The 20,620-nt window shown below is 42.8% G+C and overlaps 1 protein-coding gene across 5 annotated transcripts in view; it reads right to left on the reverse strand.

Annotated features, from left to right (window-relative positions):
* Positions 1-20,620, reverse strand: part of LOC107587062 (transcription factor SOX-5-like) — a 105,280-nt gene that overhangs the window by 15,859 nt on the left and 68,801 nt on the right. For 2 of the 5 annotated variants that reach the window (XM_016274942.1, XM_016274714.1), the window contains 5 exons: positions 20,026-20,094; positions 12,377-12,503; positions 9,970-10,055; positions 3,740-3,889; positions 715-886 (listed from right to left, as the gene is read on the reverse strand). In XM_016274942.1, the coding sequence (XP_016130428.1) occupies positions 715-886; positions 3,740-3,889; positions 9,970-10,055; positions 12,377-12,503; positions 20,026-20,094 (604 nt within the window). The remainder of the gene's footprint in view (positions 1-714; positions 887-3,739; positions 3,890-9,969; positions 10,056-12,376; positions 12,504-20,025; positions 20,095-20,620) is intronic. The other 3 variants (XM_016274858.1, XM_016274789.1, XM_016275012.1) reach the window with 3 other exon arrangements.

The following is a 20,620-nucleotide window of genomic DNA, read 5'->3' on the forward strand; positions in this document are numbered from 1 at the left end:
TTAAAGATGTGCACCAGATGGAATAATCATGGGACATACGGCACTCTCAGATTTAAAGAACCATTCACTGCGTCATGTTCCAAAAGATTCCAGTGAAAACTTTACTTCCTAATCCATTTTTCAGAACAAAAAACATCTGGGCGGCAAATCCACTAATCTGCTATTAAATCCCAGGATTTGTTGAAAAACACTGTGATTACAGGGAAGAAGTCTGAAATGGCTAACTGTTGTGATGAGGGGAAGCAAGGGGAGGGGAAAATATTGCTTTATTGTGTTATTAATGTATGTTGTTTGTGCTGTGGGTGGTAACAGAGTTGTGTAAGAGGCTTGTCTAATCTCTGAGCCTGTCAGGAAGGCTTGTGTTGCTCTATTCAGCACCTCTAAACAACAGAAATAAACGCCGCTAAACCTTCCCATCCGCTGTCTCGCTCTTTTTCGCTTCCAAACACAGCTGCTTAACAAGCTCTCCCCCACCATTTAGACTAATAAATGTTTGACAATGTGCCCTTCAGGCAAAGTTAAATTCTACAAACCTAAAAATGTAACATCAATTACCTTCTCATACAAAAGTATGTGCCAGCAGAAAAACATATCCAGGGAGTAGGAAATGCTCTTGAGAGATACATTCAGGGCAATACGTAATAACATTAAGCAGGTTATGCTGCGATTTGTGTGCGTTTATTGAATTGCAATGAACTGTGGAGGTGTGGGTACCTATGGAGCTGAGTCTGGATGGCGGTCCTCCAATGCTGGAGGGGGCACTGTGCTTCAGGGACCCGGGGCCCAGCTTCAGGGCAGGGACCTGTGGGGAAGCGGGGGAGGTGGGTGACTTGCTCTCGGATGCCTTAGGCTTGGACGACAGATTCAAGGGCTGAGCGCCCTCGTCCTGCAAAACAGCAACACGTTTGGCCTGGTGTGATTTTTCTCCTCAGAGACTTGGGACCCAATCAAATCTCCCAGCAGGGGTCAAATCAGCTGACCGCACACTGAAATGTAGGTTTTCAGCAGATGCAGCCAGGCCACAAGGAAAGGTAAGAGTAATTGTGGTTGCGCAGGCCAGTTGAAAAACTTGCCAAAATTGGACTGAAGTTGCGTAGTGCCATGGCACAATAAACATGCAGTACACCCATGCTCAATCAAACAAGAGAACAGGGACAAAGCGAGCATACCATGTAAAGAAACATGCTTAAGTGAGAAGATTCACACTTTTACCAAACATGTTGCGCACTGATAAGAAAAAAACATACAAACAAACACAGAATGGCCAAGCATTCCATAAATATAAGCACAAATAATTATTTTATGCACACATTCCAGCTTCAAATGTTCACAGATACCAATTTACATAAAGAAAAACAACACTGCCTGTCTGCCTCCAGGTTACCAGTGGTGGACATCTATTCATACGTGCAAATGACTAGTACCCAGATATCAACCCTGCTGACATTGTAATCACATCAGAGAAGGCACCATAGAGCCAATTAGATCTCATAATGACAGATGACCTCACCAGCCCTCGCTCAAGCCACAGCTGTCAATCAACCTCGCCTGGCAGAGCGAGTCTCAGGTCACTATCATGCTCCCACTGTGGTGAGATCTTATATGTGCTAAAATGGGAAGTGTGGCATCTGTACCAACACCTGTTTCTAGAGTCTTTCCGTCTGTCATGAATGGCCAGAAACACAAAAGCATTTGCAGCAGCCATAAAGGACAACTACCTCTCACAGAACTGCCTCTCCTCGTCTTGCGTCTGCAGTAGTGCGAGCAGACATTCGCTCTCTTTCAGAGGCAGTAGGCAGCATGCTAGGTTTTGGAACAGAGCTTCTGAGGTCTGGAGAGCTTGATTAAGACCTTTCCCTCACTGCTTGTGCTGTGATAGGCCATAACAGGATTGTCCTCATTAGCGCTGTTCTCAATGGAAAGGGAACCAGTAGGATGTGGACTCCAGCGTAAGGGAGACACACAAAAGACCCTTCTCAATGAAAACACTAAGACGAGATTGAGAAGAATACTGTATCATGACCCATATTGTGTCGGGTGTAAACTGAATAAAACTGAATATTTATGACAGATAATGCCTGCCTCCCACCCCGATGGTGGATTGTTCTTTGAGAAGCAAATCCTTGGGTGGGATGTTAGCCAAAGAGAATGAAACTGGTGATGGGAGAACTAATGAAGACTGGCAAAGCCATGTGAGAGAAGGAAAGCTAGCTTTAAGATCGGTCATACACATTTTACAGGAGGAGACAACTCAAATACAAAATGAATAAGCTTAAATCTCATATAAAATGACATATGTCACTTACAAATCCAAAAACTAAAAAAAATCCACCTAGAAATTAACAGTAACATTGTATCATCAATCAATACTGGAAGTGACAGCTTGAAGGTGTTTACACTGGAAGTGTCAAAGGTCAGAATGTTAACCAACCATACAATCTAGCTGTATATATATATATATATATATATATATATATATATATATAGCAATTTCAAGAGAAATCCTAAAGCCAACTGTGGCAGCACTGAGCCTGAGTGAAGGAATGAGGGTGTGAGGGTCTGGATGTGTGAATTTTGAGTAGGTCACAGAGTGAAAACTGTGATATAGTGACTGTGATGCACCTGTGTCGTGAGGCTTCCCCCCGGGGTAAAGCACTTAAGCTTTGTATGCCTCAGTCCAACCAGCTGTCTGACACATGGCACACGTCTTAAAATGAGAGAGTGGCAACTACCCCAGGGCAGCAACCCTGAAATATACATGCTTGCCCTTTCATGATGGCAAAAGCTTGCAGATGCAGAGAGAACAAGAGAGTCGTGATTGAGGAAATAATTGGAGAGTGCAACAGGAGGTAGAGAAAGAAAAACAGAGGACTCTACTTGACGGAATATGAGAGACAATATATTTAAGGAAAAGGTAATTTTCTCATGGCTCAGTAGCTGTGGAGGTCTAGCAGGTGCCAATTATCTGTATTATCCCTATCCCTCTTCTTTCTCTCCATTTATTTGGTCATGTGACAACAAAGGACCAAATATTCGAGGAAACCAGCCTTCATTAGCCTTTGACACAGTGACAAAGCTTTGCACTGAGATTGACAGATGGAAACATATCCTGAGCTCCTCCTCTGTGCAACAGGCATGTGGTTGAGCTCCAGGTCTGTTCTCTTCCCTATCCAAACAAGCATCGGGCTCAGCTGTGGCTGAAGGCCGGAGAGGGAGCGGGCAACAGGCCTTCACACATGTTTATCCAGCCTTGGCCACCCCACGGTCCAGCTATTGTACTGCTGAGCGGGACAGAATGGGCTTGCAGGGGTGTCCGGGCGTCTAGAATGACCAGCCCAGCAGGAGGGAAGAGAGGACAGACAGGCTGCTTTTATTTCTGCTCTGCCTGATATTCATGGAGCTTTATTCCGCTCAGATAGCTCCGGCCTCCTGCTGCCATGCTGGCCGGAGGGAAAGATACCTGCTCAGAGACTTATACGCAATCGTAAAAAGCACAACACAGCGGTGGTAGCTAGACTTCAGGTTCGAGGACCAAGGACCTTCAGAAGCTGCCATAACAAAGCACTTGAAATAGAACAATGCAATGAGGCACTGAGTATTGAGGGCATAGTGCCAGCTTGCACAGGTTGTGGGTAATCAACCAAAAAAAAAAAAAAAACCAGTGCATTCAAAGACTATTAGCTATGGATGGTAAATGTACGCAGTTGTTCAAGCCTAATACGTATCCACAAACACATACCTTGGGCTTTGGTGGTGGGGTGCTTCTGTTTTTCTCGCTCTGGCCACTGGTGGGCGAGTGTGTTCCGGTTGCCAGGTTGGCCTGAGGCACTGTGCTGTGTTTGGCCCCCGGAGACACCTGCATGGCAGCTAGCTGAGCTGCATACAACTGCTCAGAGACAGAGAGATAGAAAGAGAAAAAAAGAGAGGACAGACAGAGGGAGAAGGGACAGAAGAGTGGATGAAGAAGAGAGAAAGGTCCATGAATAAATGAATACATAGAATGCACAAACAAACAAAAAGGAAAAAAAAGGCTAAAAAGCTGGTTTGGCCATTAGTGGAGAGGGCTGATGGTTGTTTATGTGTGAGGGGACAGAGCTGTCACTTTATGTTCCACCATCCGGCCTCAAGGGGCTACGCTAACAGCTAGCAGACGTCTGAGTGAGACATGTCCCCGCCAAGGTGCATCCTGGGAAAAAACACACTCACCGTAAGGGTCATATTCACTAAGGAAAGAAAAGACTGAAAAAAGTGCCTCTCAAGGTGAAAAACTGCTGAATGTGTTAACGTAAAGAGAGAAGTTGTGAAGCTCTTTGCCACTGGGAGTGGAAGCAAACGCCAGACCCCCCGTTGATTCTTTTACTCGTTTAAGAACGCACACCAGGACAGAAGGACTCATGAGAAAGCACTCTTAAAACTTGAAAACATATCTGCCAGCATTATTAAATGAAATGCAGCATACTGCCATTTGACAGAATAAACAAACATTTTGCTACTTTCTTTTCCTGTTGTTTAAAATGTATTCATTAGTGACCAATAAATTGGCTGATCTTTTGATTAAAGTAACTATGAACACTTGACTAATAGTTTCATCTGTACAAAATCATATTAGCTTCATCAACAGATAATGAACATTTTGAAAATAAAATACTAAAAATAAATAAAAAAATTTATTGTCATGCATATTTATATTTACATATCAATATTCTATTGGCTTATCAGGTCTTTAGATATTGATATCTGCATTACCCCTCAAACAAACATGTATTACTCAACCTCAAGCAATAACATAACCCAACTGTTAAACGTGAAGCTCAGTGATGTGCTCCTTAATGTATTTGTGGACCAGAGCACATGTTTCTACGGTAACAGGCAGACAGTTGTGGCAGTGGCTGGACATCACGCAAAATATATTGCCGAAGCTGTTTGTACAATTCTTGCAATAAGTGAGTTTGTGCTGCTTTCATGTGCAATTTTGTGGACTTTGAGGAAAGCTAAGAATGAAGAGAGAGAGGGGGTTTTATTGTATTTGTGGGAAAAGATGAGGAACCAAATCTGTGTTTACAGTAGCAGCAGAGACGGGCTGTTTTTTAAATTGTATTTTTTTCTCTTTAAGGTTTGGAATCGAGTGGCTGTTTGTGAGTAAAACTTCCGTCCTTCTGTTCGTCTCTGGCTGCCAGCCACCAACAGGAAACAAAGACTGGTTTATGCAAATGTCCATGCCAGTTCTTTCTCTCTCTCAACCTCGACAGCACATTCTCCACAATCTTCTGTCGGCTGTATCTGCTAGAATTAAATATTTCTATCAGATGAGAAAACACAGAGATTAACACACCATCATGCTGAGAGACATATCTCCATACAGAACATCTCTATCCACTCACACTGGCTTTTATCTGCCTAAATTTGCACCTCAGAGAGCTAATGAAGTTAATAAGTACAGATTTTTTTCTTCAAAAACAGGACACTGCTATATTAACTGTATGCCTAAAAGTAGGGGTACATTGATATATAAAAAATCTCTGATATATATTCAGTTATATTTATGTTATGGCCAATATTTCCAATATTTTTTTTTTTTGTCTACAGTAAGTAAAATTAGATGTCTACAATAATATTAGACATTAACATAAGTAATTAAAATAACATTTTAGAAACCTGGCATAGAAACAATATGCTGTTTAAATTGAAGAATTATACACTGCTGGAATATTAGATTCTGACTGGTCAACAGCAACATTTCATGGTCAAATATTCATATAAAATTTATTCCACTGCTAAACTTTATAATCGTGTTTTGTCCTACAAAATTGATTTAATTTATCTCTTGTATCACGCTTTTAACATCAAAATAATTACAGCTCTGTAGTCAGTCGGTTATTACTTCTATTTTTATTCCTTACTCTGGTTGCACAGTCATACACTACCTCAACACACACACACACACACACACACACATTGTTCTGGGCTTTCTGATCATGAGGTGACCTCAGTTGTAAGTTGTAGTCTGTGCAGGGGAGCAGGACATGAAATAAAGCTCTTGTAGGTCATTTCTGTTCAATTACTCCCACCAAGGCCCCTGGTTATGTGTGTGCCTGAGCGTGACATACGGCCACTGTCGGAGCGTGCCCTTCCTATGTGTGTGCGTGAGAGGGGGAGACGCTCCGTGTCCAGTCCACTGCATCAGACTGCTTTATTTTCTCTCTGAATTGAGTTCTATTACAGGGCCAGCTCTTGTCACAACTACTAGACCAACACACACACACTGCACTTCCAACAGGGGCTGCTACTGAACACGCTCAAAGCACTGCCACCCCGTCGTCAGCGTGAGCAAACAGGAAGTGACAGCACAATGCCCCTCAAGTGCCCACGGGCTCACGTATGCACACGCACCGAGAATGGGGGATGAATGGGTGGCTGATCTCAAAAGTGGGGATGTAACAGAGGAATTTAAATGTCAGCCTTGCGCAAAAACACACACACAGAGGTGCTGAATGGGGGAGGGTGTATCTGTGAGGGATTTGATAGGACTCTTGACTCCTTCAGTCAAGCTGCGTCCTTTTGAACTCTTAAAGCTTCTCCCCTTGCTTCTCTCTCTCACTCTCTCTCTTTGCTAATCCTTACAGAGGAGTCTTAGGCCAGCTCTAATTCTCTAACTAGAACTCTCTGTGTGTGTGTGTGTGTGTGTGTTTAAAGGTGACAAAGGTAAGAAAACACACACCGTCAACACAAAGGGAGGACGCACAAGAAAGATCACAATGGCAACACCAGTCTGTTATGCTGCACTTTATTTCAGGCCTGTCCGATCTAGCAGGCCAAATGTGATGGCATTAAGTAATGTGTGTGTGTTTGTACGTGTGTATATGCAGGGTGACGGAGGAGATAGATTGGCATTTGGGCTGTAACTCGTAAGGCTGATTGGAAAGTATTAGTGTTGGTGACACATGTTTTAACAAAGCCACCACCCCATCCTCGCTAAGCCCCCGTCCCCTCCCTGAGCGCAGAAAGACGGGCTGTTGTCAGCGCTATCCGTCGGAGTGGATCTGCGTGTCTTTATGTGGCTGAGCAGACATCGCTCGCTCTCCAGTAATCCCCTGCTTTACTCAGATTATGAGCTTCTTTTCCCATCTTGCTTTGTTGTCAAAATGGAAGCAGTTCGGAGTGATCCTCTAAGCTATTGTCGTTTTGGTCACCACTGGCTATTGTGTGTCTATGCTTTTTTCTTTGTTGTCGTCAATTCTTCCTATTGTCATAATTTTTTTTTGTGCTAAACTAAACACTGGCTGTTGAGTTCTGTGTCGTTTTGATTAGTGCGCCAGGCAGGATGAACTTTGACATGAGTTGCGTCTGACTGAAGCTGCTGCCAAGAAATCACCCTCCCTAAGTGTCAATTAGTGCTAAAGCTAGTGCTTACAAAAATACAAAAGCCAAATTAAAATCTATTGTGAGGTAGGATAATTATTAATTATTTACTTAATAATTTTTTCGGATTGTCAAGGAACAGTACTCAGTCCAGGTTTTAGTTCTGCTTGTGGGAAGCTTTGAGTCAAAATACCATTGTCATTGATACACTGGGAATGTTTTGTAAGCTTATTATGTTGTGGTGCAAATAGGGCAAGCTGGACAGGATCAATCCAGCCATACTATCTATTAACAGTGTCACTGACCTCATCGAGCTCGGACAATGCCACCAGATTGCTATCAGAAAGGAATTCACTGTGCTTATCACCTTCCAAGTGTCCGTCAAAAAAATAAATCACTGGGGGTTTGAACTACAAATGGGAATACATGTACTATTTCTTACGGCTGATAAAAGGCACTAAATACAGTCTCCCTCTTGCTTTCTCTCTCTCGTTCTCCTGTGTGCTGCAGTAATCCAGTGCAATATGGTCTAACATCTGCCTCTACATATGATGGCTGACCTCCTCCATTGACCCACTTTATACCTCTTCAGTACTCTTTTCTCATCTCTCTCTCTTTCTCTATTCCCACATTTTCAACAGTCATTGTCTCTGCTTTTCAAGACAATCCTTCAGCCTATATGTGTGTGGTTTTGGTGGGTTGCGCAGGTTAATTTAGCTGGTTTTTGAATATTAGGTCAGTGTGAACTGTGGCCGCAGTTGTGAAAAGTGTTTTTGTGGCCAGGTTTAAAGACCGCTGCAGTGACTAATGGCAAACACTTTAAAGATAGCGACCCCTGGTGCAAAGACTGCCTCCAACTCAGACGCACACACTTAAAGGTCTTGTTTAATGCCCAGTGTGTAGGTGAGCAGTCTCACACAGATGTGACTCTGTCCATTTGGCGATTGCAGGTGTGTGTGTTGAAACATATAACCTAAAGAGAATTTCACTGAACACTTTGGACATGCACACTACATAAAATGCAAAAATTAAAATGAACTACAATACAGTTGAGAGGACAGAAAGTGCATTGAGAAGAGGGGTAAGGAATTGCAAGCCAGATTTGTACCCACATTGAAAGTGTGAGCACATCGGGTTGAATGCGAAAACCAGTAAACAGTGACTTGTGGAGTGACCAAAGCAAATATTTTGGGCCTCTCATCGAATTGGGAGGTCTGAAGATGAGACGCGCAGACACGCCAATTGTCCCAGAGGAAATCCAACGTGCTTCTGTCTGAGACATCTGTATTTGGTTTAGCCTTAGTAAATCATTTTCTTTGTGACAAAGCCGTAATCTCTCTCTCTGTGAGTGTGTGTGTGTTGCAAGAGAGATTTGAGGATGGAATGAGAGAACAGTGGCATTGGATGTTGTTTCTTTTTTTCCCAGTTGTTTTTTTGGTGAAATCCAATTGCGCCTGACAAAGCTGTTCAATCAGGGATTTTTTGAATCTTAACATGAAGGAACATATGGATACAAGCTCTGAAGCAGATAAAATCAGACGGGACAAGATTCTCGCAGTAAGCCAGTCATACGGAGCACAGCGGGTGAGTGCACAGATAGCGAGGGCTGAAAAAAACAAACAGAAAAAATATCCTGTTTTATTACCTGTTATCCAGAGGGCACCTGGGAATACCACCTGTTTCAGTGAAAGCGCGTATGTGTGAGAGCCATTTATACCTCTTACATATGTTTAATCTGTGATACAGATGTGCAGGTGTGTATCTTTGCATGTGCACGTATGTGCAATGCCCTTTTAAAATTCACTCTAATGTGCATCTATTTTGGCTAATGGTGGGAGGGTGAGTTTGGCCTCTTAGCCAGGCTCTTTAATGCCTGAGGGAGGTAACAGAGAGGAAGGGCTGGCCCCAAACCCTGTCGGCCCCCAGGTTTATGCATCTCAAACACCTGGTGACAAGAGGTTCAATGCAGCACGTCCATACTGGGCCAAAGTGAATCGGTATACAATATTCTCACACAAACACAGTATTGTAGCAGATGTGCACCTCTTCATATTCCCCCTCATCTGGGTGATTTATGCTCTTCACCCCTCTCTTCTCCTGCCAAAGAGCAAACTAGGGAGGAAGAGAATAAAGGACAGACGTGGAGATGCATGTTTACTGCGTTTTCCATTTCAGAGCAGCACAGTGAGGCTGCATTAGGGTTTGACTCTATTCAGACTGACCATAATATATTTTTATGTTTGCTCTCTGTTCAGTGTCCCTCTGTGCTCTGTCCCCCTTAAAAACAGTTTCTATGGTACCCTTCACTCCACAGTGAACAATATCAGCACCCCAGAGCCAGCAGTGCAGCATTCTCTTTCTGGGCTCCGGCCCCTCACAAAGGCCGATTTCTATGGCAACTTGCAGTTGGCATGAGGGAAATAGTTGAGGAGAACAGTGGGCATTGTTGTTCTCTATCGGGATCACAAAACAAAAAAAGGGGGGGAAAAAACGAGGGAAGAAAAAGAGACTTTGTTTGAAAGGTTGGGAAAAACGCACACAGAGTTGCCACAGCAAAAGAAAACAGACAGGAACATGCAGAAACAAACAAAACCACAAGATGGACGTTACCTGTAGTTGAAGAGGGCCGAGGCCAGGCGTCGCCGCAGCAGCGGCTGCCATAGTCGTAGGGATTAGCTGTAAAGGGTAAGGGTCACCTGAGGAAGAGATCATTATAGGTATGTCAGTATCTTTAGATTTTTTTTACACATCATCCATCCCTTTCCTCTCCCCACACTTATGCACAGGGTCTGGGCCCCATCCCCCTCTCCTCTCCTTCAATGGAGCGACAGATTCACTGCTTTCTCTTCTGTCGGTAAAGACCTCCATTGTGAAGTCTCCCCCTCCATTCTAATGAAAGGCTGATTGTGTGGCTGCAGCTCTAATACCCTGAGCACAATAGCAGTTGAAGGCTAAGGCATGATAAGGAGAGGACGGTAATTAACGAGGTAACGTCAGCGCCCCGTCTCCTCGGGCCATGCACAAGAGCCTCTGCATTGGAGAGATGAATCAGAACATGAGGAGTGAATAGCGAGAGTTATTAGCGTCCACCTGCTGATATGGGCTTTATAATTATACGACCGTGAGGTAAAGGTCAGTCCAGTTCGGCTAGAGGAGGCAGGGGGGTTATCAGCATCACACTGAAAAAGCCTGTTACATGAGAAACCACGAGTGTGCCCTCAAATCTGTGCTGCAGTTTTTTGAGTTCAAAGTGTGATGAACAATGGAATGATGCTGATTGAAAAGGGAGGGGAGGTTGGAAGAGGCGCTCTGAGAAAGAAGGGGAGAAGATGCATCTGCCCAATGTCCAGATAGACTGTCTTTAAAGTATATCAGATACAAGTGACAGCATAATTCTGTTATTCTTGAAGAATCAACGATTTTTGGAGTGTGTGTCTGGTCATGTTTTGAAGCCAGTATTAATGTGCCCTTCGCCTATGATATACCACCATTCTGTGCATGCGGTTTGGCAGCTGGTGGAAAGAATAAAAATGGCAACTGATGGAAGTAAATTAAAATTAATTACTTACTAGGCAAAGACTTACTAGGCATCTTGCCTACTAAATTTAATTACTGCATTTCTACTTTAATGCAACTGTAACTTTTAAACTGCATGTAAATGCACTTGTTGGTTGGGCAGCACTTTTGGATGCAACCATGGGCTGTAGAGTATCTGTACAAGGGGGTATGTTGAGGAAGTCAGAGCTTGTCTCAGTAAGCAATAAACCAGACGCTCCTATCAGTGGGTCCAAAACTGTTTTCCCATACACTGCTTCCGCTCCATTAGTGGGTCCAAAGCTTTTTTCCCATACACTCCTTCCCTCACCCCCAAAATACTCATCCGCTAGGCTAGAGATTGCCCTGGACCCGGTTCAAGGATGTATTCTGGGGAGATGTGTGTGTTTTGTCTTTTTTTCTCATCTTTTTCTCAGTCCCTAAACAAACACAAATATTCCAACAATTTTATGTCTCTCCCGGGTACAGCTGTAACAAAAGAGCAAAACTAAAGGAAAGCAAACATGTTGCTGTTGGCGAGAAGGCAGCATCTTCAGACTGACTGGAAGAGCTCTGTGGCCTGGCTCCGGGGAGCAATGGGTGGGAACCAGCCTCCCCTTAGTCCAGACCCTGCGACCGGAGGGATTTCATCCCCCTTTTTTCCGCTCTGGTTTTAAAGGGTTCAAACGACGGCTTCCTCCCTCATGAGCAGGCACTGTATTGGTAACTAAATGACATGCGTAATTGAAATTTTGGGCAGGGTTTGATGGTGCTGCTGGCTGTAATTGAAATAGAGGGTGTATGGTTGGGAGAGAGGGGGACCTTCAGGAGGAGGAAAAAGGAGGGGGGACTTGTTTGGGAAACTGTGAAGCGCAGTGGGCGGAGCTGGAGATGCGGACCGGTCCGTCTCACAAGGGAGATGTACGTTTATGAGTGTGTATGAGTGTGCAATCTATGCGATGTGTGTGTGCACGCGTACAGTTGGAGAGGAGTTGGAGGCGTGTGCGAGGCGTATTGGACGTGTGTTCTGGCGGCCGCCCGTGTTAATATGAAGAAACCTGGGGCAGGTCACTCTACCCCCCCCGTGAGAGCGCGAGCGTTCTGCTGCTGCGCTGCTGGCACTTGCCGCCTCGTTTCTCGCGGTAAACAACACATTGCTTCACAGTTGGACTGCTACGGCCAAAAACACAAACCCCAGAGGAAGTTTTCTTTTTTTCCTGTTCCTACTTTTGAACAAGAAATACAGAGACACAAAAGCAAGTGAGTGTGTCTAGTCTGAGAGTCTGTCATGTGCGGGAGATGACGGGCATCAGTGGTGTTGGCTGATCTTAATAACACACCAGACAGGAGGGAGATGCTGCCCAACATTGGGTTGAAGACTCTGCTTTCAGCAATCTGGTTTGAAATCTCTAGTGTGAACAATAAACTGGACTGAAGTCTTTAATTTTACAACCCATCACTGAAATGCTGCTTTAATACTCACTGCATCCTGGTTTGTAGTTGAACCCTGGAGGAAGTAGAAATCCTTGTTGTGCTGCAGCGGCCACCAGAGTTCTCTGATCTGGAGGGAACACGGGTATCATCAGTGGAGGCAACTGACCCTGGACCTGCTGAAGAGATAGAAAGAAAACAATTAAGATGCACAAACAAAGAGTTTAGCCAAAACAGGTTAACTATGAAGAAATATGATCAACCAAAGTCCTTCAGACCACACAGTTTGATCATTGACCATCTGATGCCACATTGGACAGGAATTGGCTTAAACGGTTTATAAATGCAGAACGACTTGTGGTTGGTTGCTTTACATGTTTACATGCACGGCAGACCACACTTTGTCTGGTTACACTATGCCCCTTACTAGCCAGTTGTGGCTAGTGCTTGTCCAGCAACTGTGACCTGAGGACAAGTGAGGTGTGGACCGGTGGCTCTTGGGACAGTTGGTCCCCTTGATTATTGTAATTTGAAGGAGCTTCTTAACGCTCTGACAACAGCTGGCCTCCATTTCTACAGAGGACCATGCTCGGCAACTCGCCACACCACTTCACAAGGTTTCCAGGATTAAAAAAAAAGGAGGAAAGAGAAAAAAAACACAAGCCAGAGACTTTGGCAAAGGGAGAGTCTTGAGACACACAGGCCCAAAGAAGAAGAAGAGGACAGATGGTTCTACTGACGAGAAAAACACAAAAGCTCCAAAAGTGACAATACAGTATATATGAAAATGACATGCTCTGAGAGAAGTGGAGGCGCTTTATCACAACAGTCACATGTTAAGATGAACAGAGGCTGAGGGTTTTTGAATTACAACCACAGAGCAATCTTTCCTCCATTTTGGTTTACCACAAACAGCAGGCCTCCTGTTCCCAGATCAGGAGGCAGTGGTGTTTTATTGTTGCATTTCGACAGGACCCCCCACAGGCTGGTGCGGCTCTAACTTCCAGTCCTAATTGGACACATGCTTCTCTGGTTCTGCCTGTGTTCTTGTCACTGCGAGCTACAGCCCTGTGGTCACAATAGCTTGTGCTAGCCAATGCGCACACGCGTGTTTGTGTTCTCTGGTGGTTTTGAGCAAGGAGTGTTTTTGTGGCAAATTATAAGCACACGCTCTTCTCTTAAACGCATAGACATGTAAGCAAGTGTGTGTGGGTGCATATGGAATTAGAGGCTTGTGGATCTCCTCAAAGTGTTCGAACACACCGTCATGCTGTTCTCTATTCAATCAACGTAGCAAATAGCATTACCCACGCAGAGTAGGTGAGGCTGATATTGACATTTTCAGGCCAGTTAATGCAGTTTGATGCATCCAGTTGACATGTATCATGAATTACAGAACAACAGGACTAAACTTCACAGTTGCTTTCCAAGGAGATTTAAATTGAAGGCCTTGAATGGTTAACATTACCTGCAAAGCATCTCTCACATTGGCTGGAACCAGAAACGCATGACGTGTTTAAAAGTAGAGGGCGAAACAAAGAAGACTTAAGAAGAATAATCTTGGACTGGAACAATGTACCTCAGCTGTAGGGATTGGATGGGTTGCTGTTAAACTAGTATTAGTTTAGGGAAACACTCTGTTGCACCTAAACAATAATAGAAGTTTTGTCACTGTCATTACTTACACGAAAACTGTGGAATATTCCAGAAAGCTTACGACAAAAGTGTCAACTCCAGCTGCAAGCTCTATAAAGCTCTATTAATCAGCCAACAGCTGGCTGTGGAATTCCATACTGGCTCCTTGAAATCTCTGGTCGGAAGAACGGCTTACTTTAAAAACTTTTAGAAAGCAGAGGAATCTGTCCTTTGGTCTGAATGGTATAATAACTGACAAATGTCAAATGAGACTAAAATGCCCTCTTATGGACCAGTTCAACAATCAAAAAAAGTATATATAAAAGATACATAACAGTAATTGTTTATCTATTTATACATAAAACATACAAAAAATAGAACCTTAAAAAACTCAGCCTTAAGAAAAATTGATGGCAAAAGGGAAAAAACCTGTCAAGGATAACAAGAGAGTGGCTAACTTTGCAACTTTCATAGTTGATATGATAAGAGAGAGAGCTCGAGAGTGAAAGAGAACAAGAAAGAAAAAAAATGCTGAAAGAAACAAACGGAAAGGGAAAAAGTGGAAAGTTGGCACCAAACTGAGTCAGAGCCTCTCGCCAGGCGGCACAGCTTGAACCTAAAGCTTTTTGAACATAATGAAGATGTGCAGATAATTAACATATGCAGTGTGAACAGGTTTGCTGGCACGGAGGAGAGAAAAACTCTAAGGTAGAGCTATTATTAGGGAGTAATTTGCTCTAAGAAGTAAATGAGTGAAACAATAGCTGCCAGCATTGACAATATGGCTCACATCTGAGAATGCGCGCAAGAACGGTGGTTAAGAACGAGTCCCACCGCTAAAATCTGTTTCCAGCCATATGCTCCGGCAATTAAAGGCGGGCCTCAGTGACCTCGCACTGAAGAGGGGACACATAGCCATATAACTAACAATTAATTTGTGCCTGGATAGCAGCGTTAACACACACACACTGTACTTGCAGACTGGCACATAATATTAGCCCCGTGGACGTGGGCATAGGCCATTAACTTTTACAGAGTGCCTGCGATGATTGCCAGTCTGGTGCAGGCGTCAGTACGAAAGGACCGTCCCTGGTGGATATGATAGAAATTGTGCACACGCTCAAACAAACACGTGCGAACAATCTGCTTTTGCATACATGGATCTACTTCCTGAAACTCTTTATTAAGTGTCTCGGCTTATTATATACCTGGTTAAACATTGATGGCTGAAAAAGCAAGCTGTCAATGTTGTTTTATGTTCATGCGAGTGTTACTTCATAACAACTGTGGGATGTAACTTTAGGGTGTGTTATCAGGGCCTTAATATAGCAGCTTTGGGTTTGGAAGCATTTTTCCCATTAATTTCCTCCATTGGGATTTCAACCAAACCAGAGATGAATTGCAAAATTATAAATTTTAATTTGTATGAAGTTTTAAAAAAAAGTATTAAAAGTATTTAAAAAAGGAAATAATCTAATTAAAAACTACATTACAATATTAAAATATTGTGTTGTACTAATTTATTATATGCAGAAAATATATTTTGCAGTAAAGTTCCCTGAGGAATATTTGCTTGATTAAATCATTCACAATGCTTTACAGGAGTTTGCTGTCACAGTTCTCCACCGTAACATGATTTATCTTATTGTTGGATTCAAGGCAGAGCTTACTTGGCTCACTTAGGATTATGTGTAGTGTAGTTATAGAGTAGAAATTTTTTGAAAACGCTGACTTGTGGCTACACAGTCTCGTATCATTAGATAATCGCGGCTCTCACAGTAGGTTTGTATTTATATATAACCTTTAAAAGTAAAATATTCTACGAAAAACATCACAGTTGGAACCTGATTGGTTTGCATTGAGGTCACATGACTAATGCTTGATCTCTCTTTTCCATGCCTGATCGCGGCTTCCAGACAAATGTGGCATTTTCAAACCCCACCCAAACAAAAACCTTGCTCTTTCCAATTGCAAACGCATGTCCATTCTCTCACTCATGCCCTTCGTTCTTTTTTTTCCAAGTATGCCTCTCATTTTTTTCCAGTGAACGGTCCTTTTCCGTGAGCCAAGGGCACCTTTGGCTGATTAGCGGCTAATGAAATTGAGTGGCGAGCCTGTGTCTGCACAGCCAGCCTTTTATTAGGCCCCCATTAGGTGTGAGTGCAGGAGGTGCGTCAGCCGCCCGCTGTAGGTGGGCATAACGCTGCGCCCATCTGCTCCTCTGCCTGTGTGTCCTTCCTCAAATAGCTCCCATTAGCTGCCAACCACCGGGCTGAGAGAAGCCTTCCCCACACACTCAAACACACGAAGACACGCATACACGGGCACACACCAGACTGTTATATGCTGCTCAGGGCCAGTCACTTAGGTAACACACAGTTGTTCTGCACTTGGAGAGGAAATACAGGTGGAATGGACATGTATAACACTTTGTATCTGTTAATTTCTCTCCTTTTGGCTTCCTTGTTGAACATGTAGCACTTTGGAGAATTTTCTGTGCATGCCTTCTTTTAAGGTTGAATTTCCCTCATCATTCTCTCTCTTGCTCAATGTCTTGTCGATCCTCTGGCCCAAATCTTTTCTTACAAATAAGAGTTGAATGCGCATGTTAGACATGTCTGTCTGGTACATTATTCTCCTTGTCGGTTTTCCTTGCGGTTTTCTTTCCAGGAAAACTAAAGTGAAGTGAAGTGACGTGACCTCATGATATATAAACATATATACAATCCGAACATGCACACAGACACACAAATATTCTTTATTTTCTGTCCACTGCTACTTAAATTGTGCGGAGGAGTACAGGGTTACCTTTTCTTCATTGAAATGAAGTCCAATCATCTGGTGTAAAGCTTACACTATGCCAAAATGTCATTGTATAGCTGGAGTCAATCTATTAAGGTCAACTTAGAACCACAAAGATATAGGTTGAACATGCAATTTCAAAGAAACATGCAGAATCAACTTTAAGTAATTTGTAAGTTGATTACATTCAGAAATTACATACTTTATCTTTAGAAACTCTTAAAATGCTGCCTGAAATATTCTTAATAATATAAAGTGAGTGCTTATATCAATTGGGAACATGTGTTGGGAGACTCCCCCACCGTCATCCGCAGTGCTGCACAAAGCCCAGTTCACAGAACCAGTGCGGCTACTTCATGCAGGAAAAACACCAATTACATTAATTTAGGTGTAATGAGACAAATTAAACAATTACACAGCCAATTGGGTTAGCCGCTCTTGTGCACAGGACCTGGTCTAACTCTGATGCGCTAACGCTCCTGTTCTCTTTTTTTTGCTCTTCAACCTTCTTTAAACTCTCATTCAGTTTGAAAATGGATTTACAATCTCAAGGAGGCACTGACGCTCAGCAAATGAGTCTGATTGAGTTAGAAAGCAATCATGCTGTTTTTGACATGTATAAGCTACTGCCGTGGAAGCTCTTTATTAGGTTAGTTTTCCCGAAATGTAGGTTGACTCTAATATGTGTTTTATAACCAGCCACCGGATTATGTCGCCACTGTGTCTGAAGACTTAAACTAGTTAGTTAGCTAAAACATGCGACAACAGTGCTTGTTTCTTTAGCCGCGGCTAATGCCATTGTGCTAAATGGCCGACGTTCTACGTCAAATTAGCCAGCATAAACAGCTTCTCATGGGAGGTCTGGCTACTCATGTTAACTGCCACTTTGACAGCGGAGGAGCCTCACCTCGGCCCCTGTGCTGGGTAGCGGAAATTTTCTAACACCAGCACGACGCCCTGCAGAGCTGGAGAAGGTGTGCTGAAAGTAGGCTGCTAATGAGAGAAAAGCAAACAGACAGCGGGAAAGTGTTACAGTACATCAGAGCTCAGGAGGAGGTTGTACCAGTGGGCAGCTCTCAGCCACAGCGCCCACAGGTGTTTCTCAACATTACGCCACTTGTTAAGCATGAAAATGCATTATATGTATCCTGCATTTCATTCCTCATGCTTCTACATGTATGCCTCAAGCTTCTCGGCAGGTGTTTTCTTTCATCCAAGAGCCTGTGTTCCTGGTTGGATAACCGTCAGGGGTCCTGAGTGGAGACACAGCTTTAATAAGAACGAAAGAGTGTGTATGCATGTTACCCCCAAGAGCCTAAAGAAGTGGCCCCACACTGAGAGGGATATATGTGTTAACTATGTGTGTATTTCAGGAGAGAAGTAACTCTTCAAGGAGTTCAGGTTCTACAGGCCCTTCACTTTAAAGTCAACGTGAAACAGCATTGAAAATCCATTTGACTTAATTAATGTGACTCATATCTGAGGAAAACCGATTGATAAGGATAAGGGTTGGATTGCGATTTGACTGCAAAAAAGTGATAAGGGTGTTGTTGTTTCAAATAACATGTAAGTGAGACCAGGAACATGTATTAAAAAGGTAAATAGGGTTGATTTTTATTTCATGTTGACTTTAAAGTTTATTTTCCTTCTTTTGGAAGTGGAATCTGGCTTTTGACCTCAGTAACATTTTGTATTAAACTCTGAACATACTCTAAAAGTTCAGGACTGCTATATTTGTCTCTGACACAAGTGTTTACTCATACTATGTTAGCGGCCTGTGTGCTAGATACAAGTCAAATGTATGTTTTTAAGGAGGTGGATTAGGGCTAATATATGACTGGCCCATAACAAGGGTCTCCTCCTCTCGCCCCAGCCTCCTCCTCCTCCGTGTTGACTGTGAGAAACTATTGTTCCACTGGGCTGAATGGAGAAGTGCTTGTTTGGGAAAAGGTTGCAAAGTCATGGGAAAAAGAAGCTTTGTTTCTGTGAGCGACGAGCTGGGCTAGAGAAACCCAAGCGGACGTGTTTTGGGGACTGATGCACACACAGCTACTACTGACACAGATACAGATATGAGCTGATCCGGATTTTGAAATAGACACAGATAAGTGTCACATACACGTTCAGGCTAAACTGTGTAGTATGAACATGTACACACAAACAAACACAGCTGCAACACACACACACACACATTTAGAGAATGGCAGGGGTCCAATGGATGGGAGTGATCTCTGTGTGCGTGTGTGTGTGTGTGTGTGAATAGTCTCAGTGTGATGTGGCTTCCTGGCCAAAACTGCCGGAGTCCCTCTCAAGGCTAAGTCTCATTTTATCAACCAAATTAGACTCATCTCATCTCCTCTTGCACACAAAGCCTTTATTCGCTTCACACCTGCACATACAAAGCAGGCCAGTGTATCTCTGCCCTATGTATAAGTCAGCTGGTACAAACCCATCAAAGTGTCTGTGTTTAGTTTTCTGAAAGCTACCTTACCAGCCATTAGGGCATTACCTACACATTTATTTAAAAGATTTATTTAAATCATAGTTTGCATGAGTGCTAAATACACACTCTTTTTAAAAACTTATTGAGCTTCCTGTATACTGCCAATATACGCAGCATATTAACCAAAATGTAATCACATAAGTGATTTGAAACACTATAATTTGAAACACTATTTAAATTTTTATGAATTTATATAAATTTAACCTAAAATCTTTGTTCAAAATCCTTTTGATGTAAACATTCACAGCCATGCTAATCTAAGTGCATGGGAGAATTGTTTCCCAACAGCTTAGGCTATTGTTAATTAGACTTTATTATTGTTTTTAATATTAAACATTTTTATTGAAACTTTTGCTTAAATATGAGTATATTTTAATCAAAGTGTCTTAAATCTGTCAGTTATCTTGGATGATTTTTTTCTACTGCGGTTGTTATAATACATTACGGATTGTCTTCAAATTAGAGGGACAGTAGTTCATCATAAAGTTGCTTTGTCTTTGTTTGTGTAGTTACATTTTGATTGTTCTACAAAATGACTATGAGAATGGATTCTGGATATCGGCGCTAATGCTTGTTTATGATTGGTTGAGGGGGGTTGATTGTTGATTGGTGGACTAGAACGTTTGATTGTCATGAAACCCTACGGTCATGGTGACAAGTCACTCGAATTGTGACATCTCACAAACATACCTTTTCAAAGCCATAAACGCAAAACATGTATACAAGTCTACAAGTGGACACACATCTATATGAAGACTCACCTGGATCTGTTGCTGCAGGAGGTTGATTTTGTGTTGTTGCTGCAGAAGTTGCTGCTGTTGTCGTGCAATCTGTGGACAGAACACTTCAAACTGTCACATATGTCAAATTCTTTTCCAACAAGAGAGGACATTATTTGTGCAGATGGGGGTCACATGCTTGTATGGTGACGGTAAACAGTGTGTTTGAAGCTCTTGGGTGTGCTTTTGTATTTCATACATATTTACCAAGGAGTGGCACTCAGTCCTGGAGCGTTGTGTGTACAAGGGTGTGTTACTATATGTGTTAATACAGATCTGTTTTTCTTTTGTAAAACTGAGCTCCCCAGAAGCAACTATACACACAACAAAGCTAAAGCACACTTTTCTGTATGCAAACACATTTAGTGTCCTGCCTGCATGCTGGAGGGGACCTGAACGTTACACACACACTTATAGGGGGATGGAGAGAACTTTCTTTTTGAATGTGGTTCAAAATGGAGAACGATAGTATGTTACACACCCATACCTCTCCTTCACACACACACACACACACACACACACACACACACACACACACACAGATAACACTGTTCTGTACTATTTAAATGTTCATCAC

This window comes from Sinocyclocheilus grahami, unplaced genomic scaffold (assembly GCF_001515645.1).
Source record: "Sinocyclocheilus grahami isolate Dianchi unplaced genomic scaffold, SAMN03320097.WGS_v1.1 scaffold1.1, whole genome shotgun sequence".
NCBI classification, from domain to species: Eukaryota; Metazoa; Chordata; class Actinopteri; order Cypriniformes; family Cyprinidae; genus Sinocyclocheilus; species Sinocyclocheilus grahami.